At 42.0% G+C, this 15085-nt stretch overlaps 1 protein-coding gene across 4 annotated transcripts in view; it reads right to left on the bottom strand.

Annotated features, from left to right (window-relative positions):
* The window catches only part of RNASEH2B (ribonuclease H2 subunit B), a 41929-nt gene extending 27214 nt beyond the window's left edge, over positions 1-14715 (bottom strand). For all 4 annotated transcript variants that reach the window (XM_039716709.1, XM_039716706.1, XM_039716707.1 and 1 more), the window contains exons 1-3: positions 14567-14715; positions 3442-3513; positions 422-529 (exon numbers count right to left, since the gene is read on the bottom strand). In XM_039716709.1, coding sequence (XP_039572643.1) covers positions 422-529; positions 3442-3513; positions 14567-14648 — 262 coding nt within the window. In that variant the 5' untranslated portion in view covers positions 14649-14715. The remainder of the gene's footprint in view (positions 1-421; positions 530-3441; positions 3514-14566) is intronic.
* Positions 14716-15085: the final 370 nt, after the last annotated feature.

Below are 15085 nucleotides of genomic sequence, written 5' to 3'. Positions count from 1 at the left end.
CTAACACACCACTTCGCTTGGCTAGCTAAGGCCTTCCAGCCCTTTCTTTTCTTTCCCATAGGATAATACATATTAGCTTACTCAGAGGACTTGCTGGTGTGATTGACAAGGAAAGCTAACTATTTTATGGCACTTCAGTTTAAACACAATTGAATTACTTACCCCTCCTTTCCCCTTCAAGAGATGACAAATGAACATCAGCCTAATTGAGGCTGCCAAAGGCAACCTTTTAAAGAGAAATGACAAAGCCTCCAGCCCTGGTTAAATCCATATGGCAAATGAGTCTATCAGAAGGTGGGGATATGATGCAGCATGTCTCAAACAATAAGGAAAAACACCTGTAAATTTACTAGAAGAAAGAAGGAAGGTCTGTGTATAAACATTAGTTAAAGATGGGAGAAAGGCACATTATCCAACTCACCCTGTTGAACAGTCTGACCTATAAACCAGGAACGGCATTCCTCGTGAAAAGCTTTTACTTCAAACAGCTGCTGTGCACCACTATTGAATAAGTAAAGGGTTGCTTCCCCTGTTGAAAAGAAATCTGGTTTGTGTTTGTAAGCTTTCAGAAAAATCAAAAGAATACCCAATATGTTTGAAGAATGTGCCTTATATACATACAGACACACAAACATACACACAGTCTACATAAACTCACTACAAAGAGAGCTCAGACAAAAAACACTATTATATACAGATGTTCATTTACCAGCTCTATAAACGAAACTGAATTTGAATCAATAAATAAGATGTGTGAATAGTTCATCTTACAACACAAAGCCTTTGATCCAAACCCAAATCAAAATCACTCAAGAAATCAGCTTTTATTCTGCAGTGAAGAGGGAAGGTGGAAAGCAGAATTCCCTCTCCTTCCATCATGTTTGTCTTGAGGATATCAGACTCTGGGTTAGGGGAACAAAAGTCTCAAACCTATCATGGACAATCTGGAATACCCTTTTTTTTTGTGCACCAAAATGGATTGTGATGACTTTGTATGCGTAGACATATAAAGTAAATGAGGAAGTTAGAAGAAGTTGGTTTGAAGCACCCATCAGAACCTTAATAGTCGGGAAAAGAAAGGGGGAAGCTTTATTTTAGGTCATCCCATAACACAGCTCTACCATTTGACGTTAGTTTTGGGTTACAAAAAAAGGGTGACAAACACATTTGCAAACAGGACTGGCATTTTTCATATCTGAAATGGGAAGTTACCACAACTGCAGAAGGGGCCGCTGAAATGCGGTCAGCCGAGTCTGTTGGCTGGATTGCTTCTATCTTGGTTATCAATCCATCTTCAGGAAACAAGAGTAACTACAGCAGGGCTGTCCTGCTCAGAGCACATAAATTGCAAAGCTGCAGTGACTTGCAGATGACGGGCTGGCTCAGAGAAGCCTCGGTGTAAGCCCTGAAAGCTGACATCAGCATTGCTCTTCTCAGTCTGCAGACACCCCCAGGTGCGGAGGGAGGTCAGCAAAAATGGGCAAACACATGAATTCCCAAAAATGACTGGTAATGCATTTTTTCCCCTTTATCCAAAAGGCTGACCAGATGTTTAACCTCACTTAAGGATATAATTTCAGTACTCTGATAATTTTTCTTTTGGGTAGGGGAGGAGAGGAGCAATGAGTAGTCATAAGGGGGGAGCAGAAGTTTCCATCATTACCATGTGCACCCTCAACAAGGGTCTACACCACAGTTTGATCAGCCCCATATCAAACTACTCACAGAAGTGCTGACTGAACAACTTAAGACTCCTACCAGTGAGTGTGCTAGCCAAACCCAGTGGTGAGCTACAAAGTCTTGGGAAAAGAACCCTTCTTATTACCTAAGTACAGCTCCTTAAATTGTGTCATTATGCTAAAAGGACAGCCACCACAGGTGCCCTACAGTACTGTCAGACAGGAACTGCAGGGGATGGGGAGAGAACCTGGACAGCTTTGCTCACAACTTCACTATGTTTCTCGTGGTACTTCCAAATTGCAGTCTGATCCCACTTTATAGTCTTTGTAAGGGATAGAAATTTTGTTGTTTTTACCTGTCTATATAAAGGACGAAGCATGCTTTTATTTAATAAAGTGGTTAGCATCAATTCTATAGTGTGCTGAGTCCTTCAGTGCCTACTTATACAGTATCTGGCACCAACAATTCATCTGTTAGACACAAAGGCAAGGAAAATACATTAATAGTGTGTTCTCAGTTCTTCCATTGTCAGACTTTGTATTTATAACAGGCTACATAACTGAAAGTCTATGCAGGCCTATAAATAAGGTCCTGTAAATTCTAAAGGAGCACACACGGACAATCATTGCACTTTAGGTTTTCCCCAGAAAACTTCCCCAAGATCTCTGATTCCACAAGGTAAACAGATCTCTTTTTACACAGAGAAAAACAAATTAACATCTATGCTTTTAAAAACATAAACTACAAAGGCAGTATGCTGTTACAGCAGGAAAAAATAACACAGGTGGAAAATAGATGTGGCTTTATATTCCCACTGTAAATCTGAGCAATCAAGAAACAGGTATCATGACGAGTAAGTGATTTTACATTCTGTATTATTATTTTTGACAATATTCCTCTTTCAAGAACAAATATAGTTCCTATACTGTGACAATAAAATTCATCTGAAGACTCAGTTACACACATATATGTAAATACATATAAATACAAGCAGTCAATTTCAGACCAAAACCATAAAACTTTAATCTATGGAAAAGAAACTAGCTCAGGCAAAGAAAAAAACAACAGCATGAAAAACGTTTTTCAAACAGAATGTTAACCCCAACAAAGGCTTACTGCAAGTTTCTCTCGCAGCATCATACACTCCAATTATTACTTAATCATAGAATAATTGAAAATCCTTCACAAGAAGAACAATGTGACTAGAAGAAAGTAATGGTGGGGTCATTGAATTGCCTGCATATGCTGGTCTTTCTAATGTATTTTGAATTCAAAGTGCCCCATCCTCTGCTAAGGAGAAAAGAGACACCATGACCTGGGCCACGAGAAGAAAATTAGATTTAAAAATTAAAAGACCCAAAAAGCTTGGTAAGTACACTTGAATCACTTCTTCTAACTCTATTTATTTTATAGCATAAGATGAATGCTAAGAAGCCTAAATTTGGATTAAAAAAAAATTTGGACTCAACACCCAACACTGCAAGCTCCCCAAAACTAATGCACTTAAAAACAGAACTTAAATTACACCCCTTTTTTGTTCTGCCAGTATTTCTGATGAATAAACAGTTCAACCAATTAAAATTATAAAAGAAATCCTAAATGTTTGCACAGCATTAACCATCTGGCATAACCAGCAGTATCTTTGGCACTTAAGACTTGTACCTATCATCATTATTTCAGCTTTGCGAAATATGAATCTTTTGGTGGTGGAGAAAATCAACCAGACTTTTAACAGGCTCATGTCACAGCTCCAGAACTTGCCTGTGCATGGGTTGCGCAGTTTTGTAAACAAGGGTTCGCTGTCAGGTGTCTTAGGGGGGTCAATAGCAGCCTCTGTAGGGGGAGAGGAAAAAGTTAGGAACTTGTAAATTGTGAAGTATTTCACATCTGCTTCACCAAGACATTCAGAATTAATTGGATTGACACTTTTTGAAAACACACACACACATCTGCCTAAAAATTGTATGCCTCAGCCCAAATTCATCCTACCTGATCAAGGCACTTAAATTATGATTCCAGACTTCCTGGCACTCTCTATCTGTCACAGGAAAGATATGCACCTGGGGATGATTTAGATTTTGAAAACCACTTCCCCCTAGAGAGCCTTCAGGCAAGAGAGCTCCTAAATTTGACATCCCAGTTAAGTAAGATGAACTGATATGCTGCCCTGATTAGTCACAAAGACAATGAGAATGCTTTGGTTAGTCAGGCCAAACACAACGTGGACATTAAGAAAGTCCAAAAGGTAAAATACACACGGGAAGAAGCTATCCTTTAAAGCTTTCACAAAATCAGATTATGCAGGAATTAGCCTATTCTAGTTATTATGTCTGTGAAAAACATGCACACTTATTTATCTGTTATGTACAAACTTGAAATATAAAGACTGCATTTAATTCCCCCCCCCAAGAAAAAGAAGCTGAGAGAACGCAGTACCTCTGGCTGAAGCCCCTTACAGATATTTTCTTTCCTGTATCTTTGAACCAACAGAAGATAAAAAGCAGAGCCACAAAAGCATAATTTTTTTTTCTGTGAAACTGAAAAAAGAAGGAAACAGCTACCACAAGGACGCTGACTCAAGTACAAAAAAACACATCTATAAGTATCCCCAGTTAATTATATTCTAGCCAAGTTCTCTTTGTAGGGAAAGTCTAACTTATATTTATGAAAACAACTTCCCACATCTCAGTAAAGAGCACCATGACAGCATCATCTTTCTTAGCCTGCACACTGCCAGTTCTGCCTCAATTCCTTTCATACAGGCATTCATCAGAGCAAGGAAAATTACTAAACCATTTCACATCTATAATGAGCATCCAGACCCCAGAGAATGGACTGACAGAGATCAGGCTGATGTTTGTGTTACACTGCTGCTGAGGAAAGCAGAGAGGAGCAGTAGAGACAGACTGCATGATTATTCAAAGGAACAGAAGTGCCACACTGTCTTTCCCCTTTCAGTAACATCCAGCAGGTTTGGGAAGAGGGAACTGGTACAATTCACTGGCAAACAGGGAAGTAGGAACAACTGTCCTCCACCCTGGCTGAAAGCCCCTGAAAAGAACAAGTGGACTTCTCACACTTGGCTCTTCACTAACACCTCATGGGCAAAAAAACCCCCAAAAAACAAAAGGCCCAAATAACTCTCAACCTTCACATCCACCCCTTGTTATTCAGTTGTGCCACCAACAGAAGTTGCCAGATAAAAACATAAGGGGGACACAAAAAACAACTGTGCTCAGTGATAAAAGTGTTGGAGGGTAATAATTCTCAGAGCTGTTCAGAGTATTTAAAATAATTTTCTTCCCTTCAATACTCCACTGAGTCTTCAGGTGGCTTGAAAAAGTGCTTTAAAAAGGTTCAATATAAGTTGAGGGCCTTTAATGGAAAAAGTCCGTATTTGCTAAGCAGACTTGCTTCATATGCTGATACATAAACACATGGTTGTCAAGCTACATTTGCCCTGGCAAAGGCGACTTTCCAATTTCTAGAGCTGTGTATATTTCAATTCTTGACCACAGTTTAACATTAGTGTATTTTTTGTTACTTTTTAAAACACTGAAGTGATTAATGATAGTGAAAGAAACACACTGCACATGTTTACTTTGATGTGTTTCACATGAACATATTAAAATATACACAGTAAATGTGAGTTTCAAAATTTAAAACAAAAAGCAAAACAAAAAAACCCCAAAGGAACTTTCAGCGCTCGCTTGCTCTGCTTTCTTCATGCACAGATTGATGAACACTGGGAATGAGTCCAGCTGAGCCTGAAGTTGCATCTTGTCAGCAATTAAGTCAACAATCCTTCCTAATTTTTTGCTGGTTTTAATGACATTTGCATCTTTACTAGGTTGAGATGTTCTCTTCCTAACCTGCTAGTAATACACTGGATTTATCCATCTCTGCTAAGCCTGGGGGACACCTATAGGTAGGGAGCACAAAGTGTAACAAACCCAAGGACTACAGTCTCCCTTCTCTTCCTCATCAATCCTCCACCTTCCCAATCGGATAACCACCCCCCTTCATCCAGGCCTGTCCCATGCCATTCCAGGCTCAGCACCCTCTATCTGCCCCTCTGGCCCTGCCAGGAGCTCTTCCCCACGTGCTGAAGAGCAGCACAGCTGTGCCCACGGGGCTCTTTGGTGCTCCTCATGCTCCAGGGGGTTCAGCAGGGCACAGAGGGCAGCAGGGATCAAACCCCAACAAACAGTCTGAGGTGCAGGCTGCTGTCCCAGTATCTCATGGCGATGGGATCAGAGTGCATGTCACACTCTCCACATGGCTGCCACGTAAAATAGTTTGCCTGAAGGGACATGCACACACACAAGGAGAAGGGAAGGACCGGGCAAAGGCAAAAGCGGTTTCTTTGAGTTTCTTTAACATTCAATTTCCTCAAAATGTAGGCAGTATTCCATTCCACTTCCAGGGGCATCTGAAGTATATTTTTGTTATAGATTGGCTTACTATATGTCAAGCTGGCAGACAAAAAAAAGAGGTAATTGGGAGAATGCCTGCTTGGAAAACTGGATGCAGTATTAATATGGCCTTAAGGGCAAAGAAGGCTCTATTTATCTGAATTTAAATACCTCGTGACTAGGAAAATGCTGAGCAAGGGATTTTTGATGTTAGGTGTCCAAACCTAACTTATTTGTGTTCTGGACTGCAGCCAGGAAAGGTAACTGGATTTCTTTAATGCCATTACATTTATCAGTCTTTCTATTTCAGCAAGGATCTCTTATAGCTAAGTAAACACAGACTTCTTAAAAGCAGTACTGTAGCCATTTTCTAGCAAAACTGAGAGTTAAACTAGGTTAGGAGGTTTTTTCAATTTTAAGGTTCACCTTCAGATAAGAAATGACCTTACAGAAAATAAACAGTAAAAAGTAACATTACAGGAAGAGCTGTTTTGTTAAATTCTAAAGGAAAACATCAGGTGATTGCCACTATGTTTATAACAGTTCCCATAGCTCAGCCCTGAGAAACTTTTTCCCCCAAGAATACTTGGGGAAGAGATAGGTAAGAGCTTTTTGAACAGTACAGTCTCTGCCAACAATGGCCCACAGTCAGGTCAGCTTACTCACATGTGTCATTGCAGCATGATTTTCTCCTAGGACAACATACACTACAATGATATAAAAAACTAATAGAAGGGTACCGAGGAGCTCTATTAATCCTGTCTCAAGGAGGTATCTCAGCCAGCAAATCACTCTTTAAAATGCCTGGGAAGACAGAAGGCAGATACTTCCAAGAGGCAGCTGAAGAAAAGGAGAAAAGATTGTGGTGTTTCATGGAGGTCAGACATACAACCAGCCAAATTCTATAAAATGCATAAACAAAACAAAGCGAAAATGAACCAGCTTTCAAAGGATTTCTGGCAATGATTTCTTCCACAATGGATAGATATGAGGCACCAATGAATTTGGTCATTAAAACAAAAAAGTGTTACCTGGTACAGCAACATAAATAAATTGAAAAACAACATAAAACTCCCACGAAGAGCTATGAAACTGTTGTGGATGATGCAAAGTCTATTCACCTTTTTAAAAAAATGCTTATAGAATACTATATATAACAGACTAATATCAAGTTATATGGAGTTCCCATGCAAAAAGCTGCCAGCCAAGCAAGCAAAAAGGCTGTAAATATCTGTCAAATGCGTAAGAGGAAAAAACCCTCTGAGAGCACAAATTTCCCAACCACCACCAGCCTACAAAGAAAAAGGACTATTTAAGTCTGGAAATATAAAGTTAAGATTTCATTTAAAAACAGATATTAAACCATACGTCACCTACACAAGTCTTTTCCATTCCCTTCTTAACTTCTAACTGTGCATGAAAGGTGTGTCAGATGAACACATTATGATGGAGCCCATTAAATAGGTATTTTATGGAAGACTTTAAACTATGTAGCCTAAGGGTACAGATAGGTTAGATCTATTAAACATTTTGTGTTCTTTTCAGAATCTCAACCCTCAAGAAAATGGCTTTAATTCACTGTCCATGTCCATTGTTGTGCAGCATGCCCTGAAAAAAGCCTAGTGAAAAATAACTAATAAATCCAGTACTTCGTATCACCCAAATTTTTGATAATTTTTCTAAGTAACAATTAACTGCAAGTACAATAAATGAATTCAGGAATGCACAGACTGAGGATACAGTTTCATAAATGGCTTCAAATGACCAAAGATCACAGTCCATAGAAAAGTGCAGTCCTGGGGTCCCCAACTCTGCTCCCTTCTTGTTTTGTATCACCAAAACTAGCAAGCTTTATGGCCCCACAGCAAGTCAGCTCAGTTCACTCATCCAGCTGAGAAGTAAAGATCACAGTCCATAGAAAAGTGCAGTCCTGGGGTCCCCAACTCTGCTCCCTTCTTGTTTTGTATCACCAAAACTTGCAAGCTTATGGCCCCACAGCAAGTCGGCTCAGTTCACTCATCCAGCTGAGAAGAAACCAACCACAATGAAGAAGTAAATAACTTTCAATCCTATCAGTAAGCTCAATGGAACAAGGGACAGAACCCAAGACAGGAGCAGATGGTGTAGAATACACCCTACTCCACATGTGACACAGCTGTCTTTGACCAATGCACACAAATCAGAAAAACAGATCATATGTGAATTGTCAGAGTTGAAAAAGCAGGAGACGAGCCACAGGTCTACACTGTTGCTTCCTTGGCTCACAATACTCAGGGGAGCACTGAACAGAACACAGCTCAATTCACCTCTGCAAACAGGCAGTATTTTGCAGGTGCTGACATAGAAGGTATGGGTTTGCACTTGCCCACACTTGATTTTTGGAAATAATCTTAATTGTTATTCAGTTATGCAAACTTGATGTTACCTCATCACCTTACTCCTTCTATGACTGTACACAGTGCTTGCTTCAGTGAGGGGACTTTTGCCATGCCTATTGTAAAAGACAGAATGATAATCAGTTTGGTAATCATGGCATTTATTATTTAGTGCCCTAAGGAAACAATGTTCAATGTGACATAATTTAGAACATTGTACAATAAACCACAGGCACTGTTTTCTATCTTGACCACAAGGTCAGAAAGAAATGCTACTGGACAGTTTGAATATTCCTTTGCTCCAGGACACAGCTAGGCAATGCAGCTAAATTTTAAAATTTAAGCCTGAGAGCATCTTTTGGTTTCCCTTTATGCTGGCACAATTCACTTTTTAGCCAAAAAAACCCCACGTCCATGGACTCACTAGCAGCAATGGACAGTACTAATTCATCCATTACTGAAGTCGAGATGCTTGGCAGAACATGCAGAGTTTCAGCTGAATAAAGGGGAGGTCAGTCTTGAGAAGTTCAAGAACTGGTTATCATTCGAAAGGATAAAAACTACAGACTTCCCTTCTCAATATTTATAGGGTCAGCACTGGTGCAGCTGTATTACTGGCTGAATCAGCCCTATTCCCATATGCAGAGAGGCCTAAGTTGGCATAAGTTGGTCTCTTCCAAGCCAGATGGCAGAAAGCAGAAGTGGGAGATGGTGTTACACATTAAAACATCTCTTTTCAGTTATTTTATTTGCTATGCTTCCTTCTGGCTCCTTAGCTTGCCAGTTATATCTGCTTTATTCACAGCAGAGATCAGCATGCCTTTTAGGAGATGACATGTAAGAAAGAGTGCAAATTACCTGCAGGCAAAGGGCTTTGTTCAGGAGATGCAAATGCCAGTTTAGGGGGAGGTTTAGTAAAATATGCCCATGGAGTGCTAACTTCTAAAATAAGCATATTCACATTCACCTTATTAAAAAGGTATATAAACATGTGCCATTACTTTACATAGGTTTTCTGATGTTTTGACTCAGCTGTTAAAAAAAAAACACCCATATTTGTTTATTGCAAACATTATTTCCAAGTTCTTTACCTAGATTATTCTGGGAAAGTATTAATGTTCAATTATTCTGCTCAATTTTGACACTCATTACAATTTTTGATTCAAGCACCCTAACAGCCAAGCAGTGTGACCTATTTCGTAGCAGATACACTGATTTTTTTTAAAAACACTAAATGAAAGCATGTATCAAAATGCAAGGATGGAAAAAAAATTAATGTAAAACCTGTCTACTTCTGTTTTTAGAGCAAACCACTTTCACAAATTAAGTATTCCACAGCTTCTTTTGCTATGACACCTTCTCTCACTATGACCCAAAATTTTCAAGTCAAATACTTCCTCGGTTACTGCATGGAGACAAAAGTTCCTTAGTCTCAACTGAAAGGATGGAGGATTAATTTAATGTGTGCTGATGCCCAATGGTTTGGCATCACAGTCCATTTATTTCTGCCTCCATTTGACTTTTGGCATATATGAGATTTGTTCAAACAATTTGCCAAGTATAATTTGAAACTGCTTCTTTTATTTTTGAATAAGTAATTCCTAAAAATAATAGGATTGTTAAATTTCCCTCCCCCATTGCAACCCTTCCAGTTCTATTCATATGGCAGTTCCCATAAAACAATAAAAGAGCTAATCAATTTACTGTTTAAGAAAACAGCAGACTGAAAAAATGTGCTCAGCTAAACTTGTCTAGCTCAGAAAAATAAAGGTTGAGAATAATTTTCAGCATGCAGCTAACCCCTACTTATTTTCCTAATACAGACAAAGAACATATTAAACACATCAGTCTTAACTTTAGGTGTAGAATGGAACATCACACTTAGAAAACTGCCTCGAATTCCTGGCCTCTTTGCTAAAACCAGTGAAGGATATAAATAGTTTCAGTTCTGACATAACACCTATCCCTGAGGAATACTGAAAAAGAGACTGTCCTTCACACCAATCCTGTTAAGCAGCTAGTGTGATTTTGGTAAGACCGGTTTGAAGCCATTACGTAAGAATGTTTATTTGCTATACAGAGCTCAGATCACATCTACCTCAGACACAGTGACCTTACCACAGTATCTGAGAGTTTTGCAAAGCTCTACCTTTAGATTTAGATAGCCCTAAAATTAAAAATCTTTAGATTTAGCTAGCCCTAAAATACTGCTGGGTCTCAGTCTAGAAAATAACTCCTAGCTCTTATTATTTTCAGAGAACATATAAAAAATGGTAGTTCCATGGGCCCAGCTGAAAAGGCAGGTAGAAATTTCCTACACACACATTAAAAAGTAGCAGTGGTTTTTTTTTAAAGTACATGGATACTCAGTAAATACAGACAGAATCTGCCCTATTCAAGCACATCATTAGTAACTTTGTAGCCGTGAGAGAGCCAAGGTTTAATCCCCAAGAGCTACTACTTTTCTCTCGTACCTGTTCAGTAGCTAGACCAACAACAGAAAGCCAGTCCAGGCATTTCTACACTCTCACGAGTAGAGAGCTTGGATACAAGGGCAACATAACAGCCTTGATTACCCAGCTCCCACTGGAAATGCAGGAAAGCACTATCTGGAAACGCAGCCATCCACCGACGAAGCCCGTGTGGTCCTTCAGGACTCGTTAGCACTTTGGTGTCTCTGCACCATCATTCCTCCAGAACTCCAGATTCGGGAGGTCTCCTTAACCATCGACGTCAACTACTCTGCACAAAGCAAGCTCAGATCCAGATTTCCAGCCAAGCTAATAAAATCCCCTGGAACATGGAGCACAGCACAGAAACACCCAAGTGGGTCTACGCAGAGCCAGCTTGGTCCATCAGGACTTATTAGTTCAGACACTGTCTGAAAGCAGCTGCACTGCAAAGCTGGTTCTGGAAACAGCAGAGATGTGTTAACATGGCATAGCACTTGAACTAATAAAGTGCTAGTGCTGAGCTGAGCCTGCCCCAGGCTAAATCTGGTGCCTGTATATCCACTGCACAGTTAATCTGCAACTGCAGAAACAGGCTGAAGAGCTGACTCTGTTTCAAGGCCAGCATGCACAGCTCTACTGCTACCAACACGACCAAGTTCTCTGTCCTTTCACCTTCCTCCACAACAACCAATCCCACCACCTCCTGTTTGTTCACTATTTTCTCTCCTGGCCACTCACATCCATTTCTCAGCCTTTCACTACACATCCCCAGTAAGGCTGCACAATGTACTTGTCCTGCGACTTCCAGCCTTTCTGGAGTCATTAACATGGCTACCACCTTCTTCTCACTCTGCCTGAGCAGCAGTTCCTGACCCCTCTCTCACCACTTCTGGCTTCCGTCTTTGTCCTGCCCTTGGTGGTTCAATCCCTAACCAAGGAACTGTTACATTTACAAAAACAAAACAAAAATACGATTGTATTTGCATGTCAAATTGTCCTGTCTTCATGGAAAAAAAAAAGCAAGCATCAACAGAAATACCATCACAAGACTTCTCAGCAGGCCAAGGGCAGGCTACCATCTCACCCAGAAGTTGCTTAGCAGTCAGCTCAGACATGACTGTCTGGGCTCTCCTTTTCCCTTCCTACTTGGAATCCTCTTTGTGCAATTCTCCCATGCCAAACAGCCCGAGTATCTTGGTGTGGCAGAAGGGCTGGTGAGGACAAAGACTCGCTCAGTCAACTCTGCTTCCTCTCCCCACCTTCACCCACCTCTACAAACCATGCAAAGTAACTGCTGAGCTTGTAGCTGTGATGCACAGGCTCTGTCCTGTGATGCACAGACATGAGAGGATCACTAACTACTAAACTTTTACAGTCCTGGAAATATAACAGAATTAATCAATTGCTACAGGAAGTGACAGTCTGTCCCCCTAAAAACAGTTCACAACATTAGTAAAAAACTCACCCTGACTGCATTCCGCTAGCCAGAATCATAACTTCAACAAAGAACACATGCAGTTCTACCTGACAGAAGAGATTCCTTGTTTCTGAGCTGTTTCCAGAACACTGAAGCCAATATAAAAACTACAAAATCAAAAATAAAACTGAAATTTGTCCCGTCAGTCATCACACATGCTCTGAATGGCAGAGCAGCCATTCATTGTCCATGCAATATAACAGCATATAAAGGTGTACTTAAACAAGGAAACCAGTAGTAATCTCATAACTTTCCATATTAAAGCAGACAAGCTTTTTGCAGTAGACTCGGGAACAAATGGCATTGAACTCACACCCAGAAACAGATCCTGTACTTATCTGCACCAGTTGGTTTTAGGTATGTATGTATCATAATGCTATACTGGTATTATGACGATAGAGATGGTCATAGGAATAGAATTTTACCGTTAAAAGACATTTCTGTTCTAAATCCAAGTGCAACCATCTTCATTACTGAAAGTAATCAGGTCTTCCTACTACACATTCTGCTAAACAGCCAATGAAAAATTTTTGAGATTCATTCAACAGAGCAGTTATGAAATGCAAAATTCTGAAAAGTGGTAACAAGTTAACTTAAAAAAGCTTTTCTGAAAATAACGTTAAAACAAAACTAAAATCATGAAATGTTTTGTTTGGCTGACTCTCATCAGCTGTGGAGTTCTGAATTTATCAGCCATAGACTTTTTAAAAAAATCACTATGTGCTTTGAAGTTTAACTAAGGCTTAATAAACTTTCTTACAGGTCTGGAGTACTACATAAATTTCGTCAGAGCTGTGCTGGCATAATTGGTAATACAAACTGTCTGGCTTCATGAAAGTTACAAGCTCTGGCTCCAATCCTGCAAACACTTACTGAAGAGTTTAACTTACTGCACAGAACTGACTACTCATGCATAAGCTAAGCATATTTGTAAATATTTGCACAGTATGGACATCTGTTGGCATAGCCAGTCATCTGACACAAGATTCAGCTTTAAATCCTAGTCTTCACAGAGTCAATATTAAAAAAAGGAACTCCTCACTTTATAAATTCCTTTCTTAGGCATCAAAAATGTCAGATACCAAAGGGTGGAAGTGAAAAGTTAAAACTAGAGGAAGAGAGGAATCAGTGAAATCATAGCAATTGGTTCTGTTTCTGATGTAACTGGAGAAGCCTGGTTTCTTCTGGGCACGTCTCAAGATTGAGCTCCTGCCTTATTTTCAACCTTTGCTGAACAAAGTTCTTGCTATACCTTTCCTTCAGTGATGCCATTTACAGCATTTCTGACATCATCACAGGCAAAGCTCAGAAAATTACTCCAAAGAACTCATTCTTTTTATCAGGTTTGGTTATTAACACTGTCCAGTTATGGGCGAGTTAAGAAATAGCCACAGTACAAAGCTGGCCCACAGATAATCATGGAAGTCACATTTCCTTAAAAACTAAACTAGAAAAAGACAGTTATGACTTCTTCCTCTTAATGACTTGGCATTTGAACACATCCTGTTTCACTCATCCTTTTTAGCAGCAAATAATTTTGTGATCTGTTTGCTTAAACCTGATACTAGGCAGAAATACATGTAAGGAGCAAAGGCATCCTTCCACGGACTCAGCGCACGTGGGAGAGCGAGAGCCTCCGCAACACGGAGGCCATGGCACCTGCCGAGCTGCCGTGTGGAGCTCCGCTGCTTCAGCACCAGGAGCTGAGGAGATCTCTCTGCCTTAGTTTAGCTCTGATGTCTGTGTGACAGCTGTGGCTCAGGGCACTAAGCCGCTTCCTTCAAAAGCTGCAGGAAGGGACTGAGGGCATGGAGGCAAGGCGGGCCGCCAGCTCCGGGCAGGGGACAGCGAGACCCCACCAGGGACATCGGTGGCAAGAGCCCTCGGCAAAACCCTAATGGCAGACGTAAATTAAACGCACTGATCCAGCGAGGGAAATGGGGTCCCTGGAGAGGGGAGGGCGGGTACCGTGCGGGGCCTCGTGTAGAGGCTGTGTCTCTAAGCGGCCTCAGCACACCCGGGCGGGGCCCGGCCGCCCGCAGCAGCCCCGGCACCTGCCCCAGGCCCGGGGACGAGCGCCCGGCTCCCGCCCGAGCCGGCCGGGGGGCGGGAGAGCTCGGCGCTGCGGCAGAGCCGCCCCTCCGCGGAGCGACCCCGCCGGGTTACCTGGGGCAATGAGCACCCACTGCGCGGGGGCCGCGCCCGCGGGCCGCCGCTCCGCGCCCTGCCCGCTCCGTGCGCCCCGCATGCTCCGAGCGCCCCGCGATCCCGCAATCCCGCCGCTCCCGTTCCCGCCGCCGCCGCACCAACATGGCGGGCGGGGCAGGCCGGGAAGGGGCTGGGCGGCAGCGGCGGGGCGCGGCCATCACACGGGACGCGCCGCCGCTGCGGGTCTTCCCCTTCCCTTCCCCTTCCCCTTCCCGGCACATGCAGGGAGCGGGCGGAGCGGGCGGTGCGGCTGTGGCGGGCTGTGGCGGGCTGTGGCGGGCGGTAGCTCGCGGTAGCGGCGGCGGCAGAGGCAGAGGCAGAGCCTCTCCCTCACTCTCTCCCTCTCCGCCGCCCCCCGGGACTCGGGATGTCCCACCCGCAAGGGAAAGGCAGCGCCCGAGGTTCCTAAAGGCTCGTGGTCCAAAGGAGCGGGTCCGCAAACAATCAGAAAGTTTTATTAGTGAATCGCGCGCTTGC

This window comes from Passer montanus, unplaced genomic scaffold, assembly GCF_014805655.1.
Source record: "Passer montanus isolate IOZ18808 unplaced genomic scaffold, ASM1480565v1 scaffold36, whole genome shotgun sequence".
Classification (NCBI taxonomy): domain Eukaryota; kingdom Metazoa; phylum Chordata; class Aves; order Passeriformes; family Passeridae; genus Passer; species Passer montanus.
The sequence above is the reverse complement of the archived record's forward strand: the minus strand, read 5'-3'. Positions and strand labels throughout refer to the sequence as shown.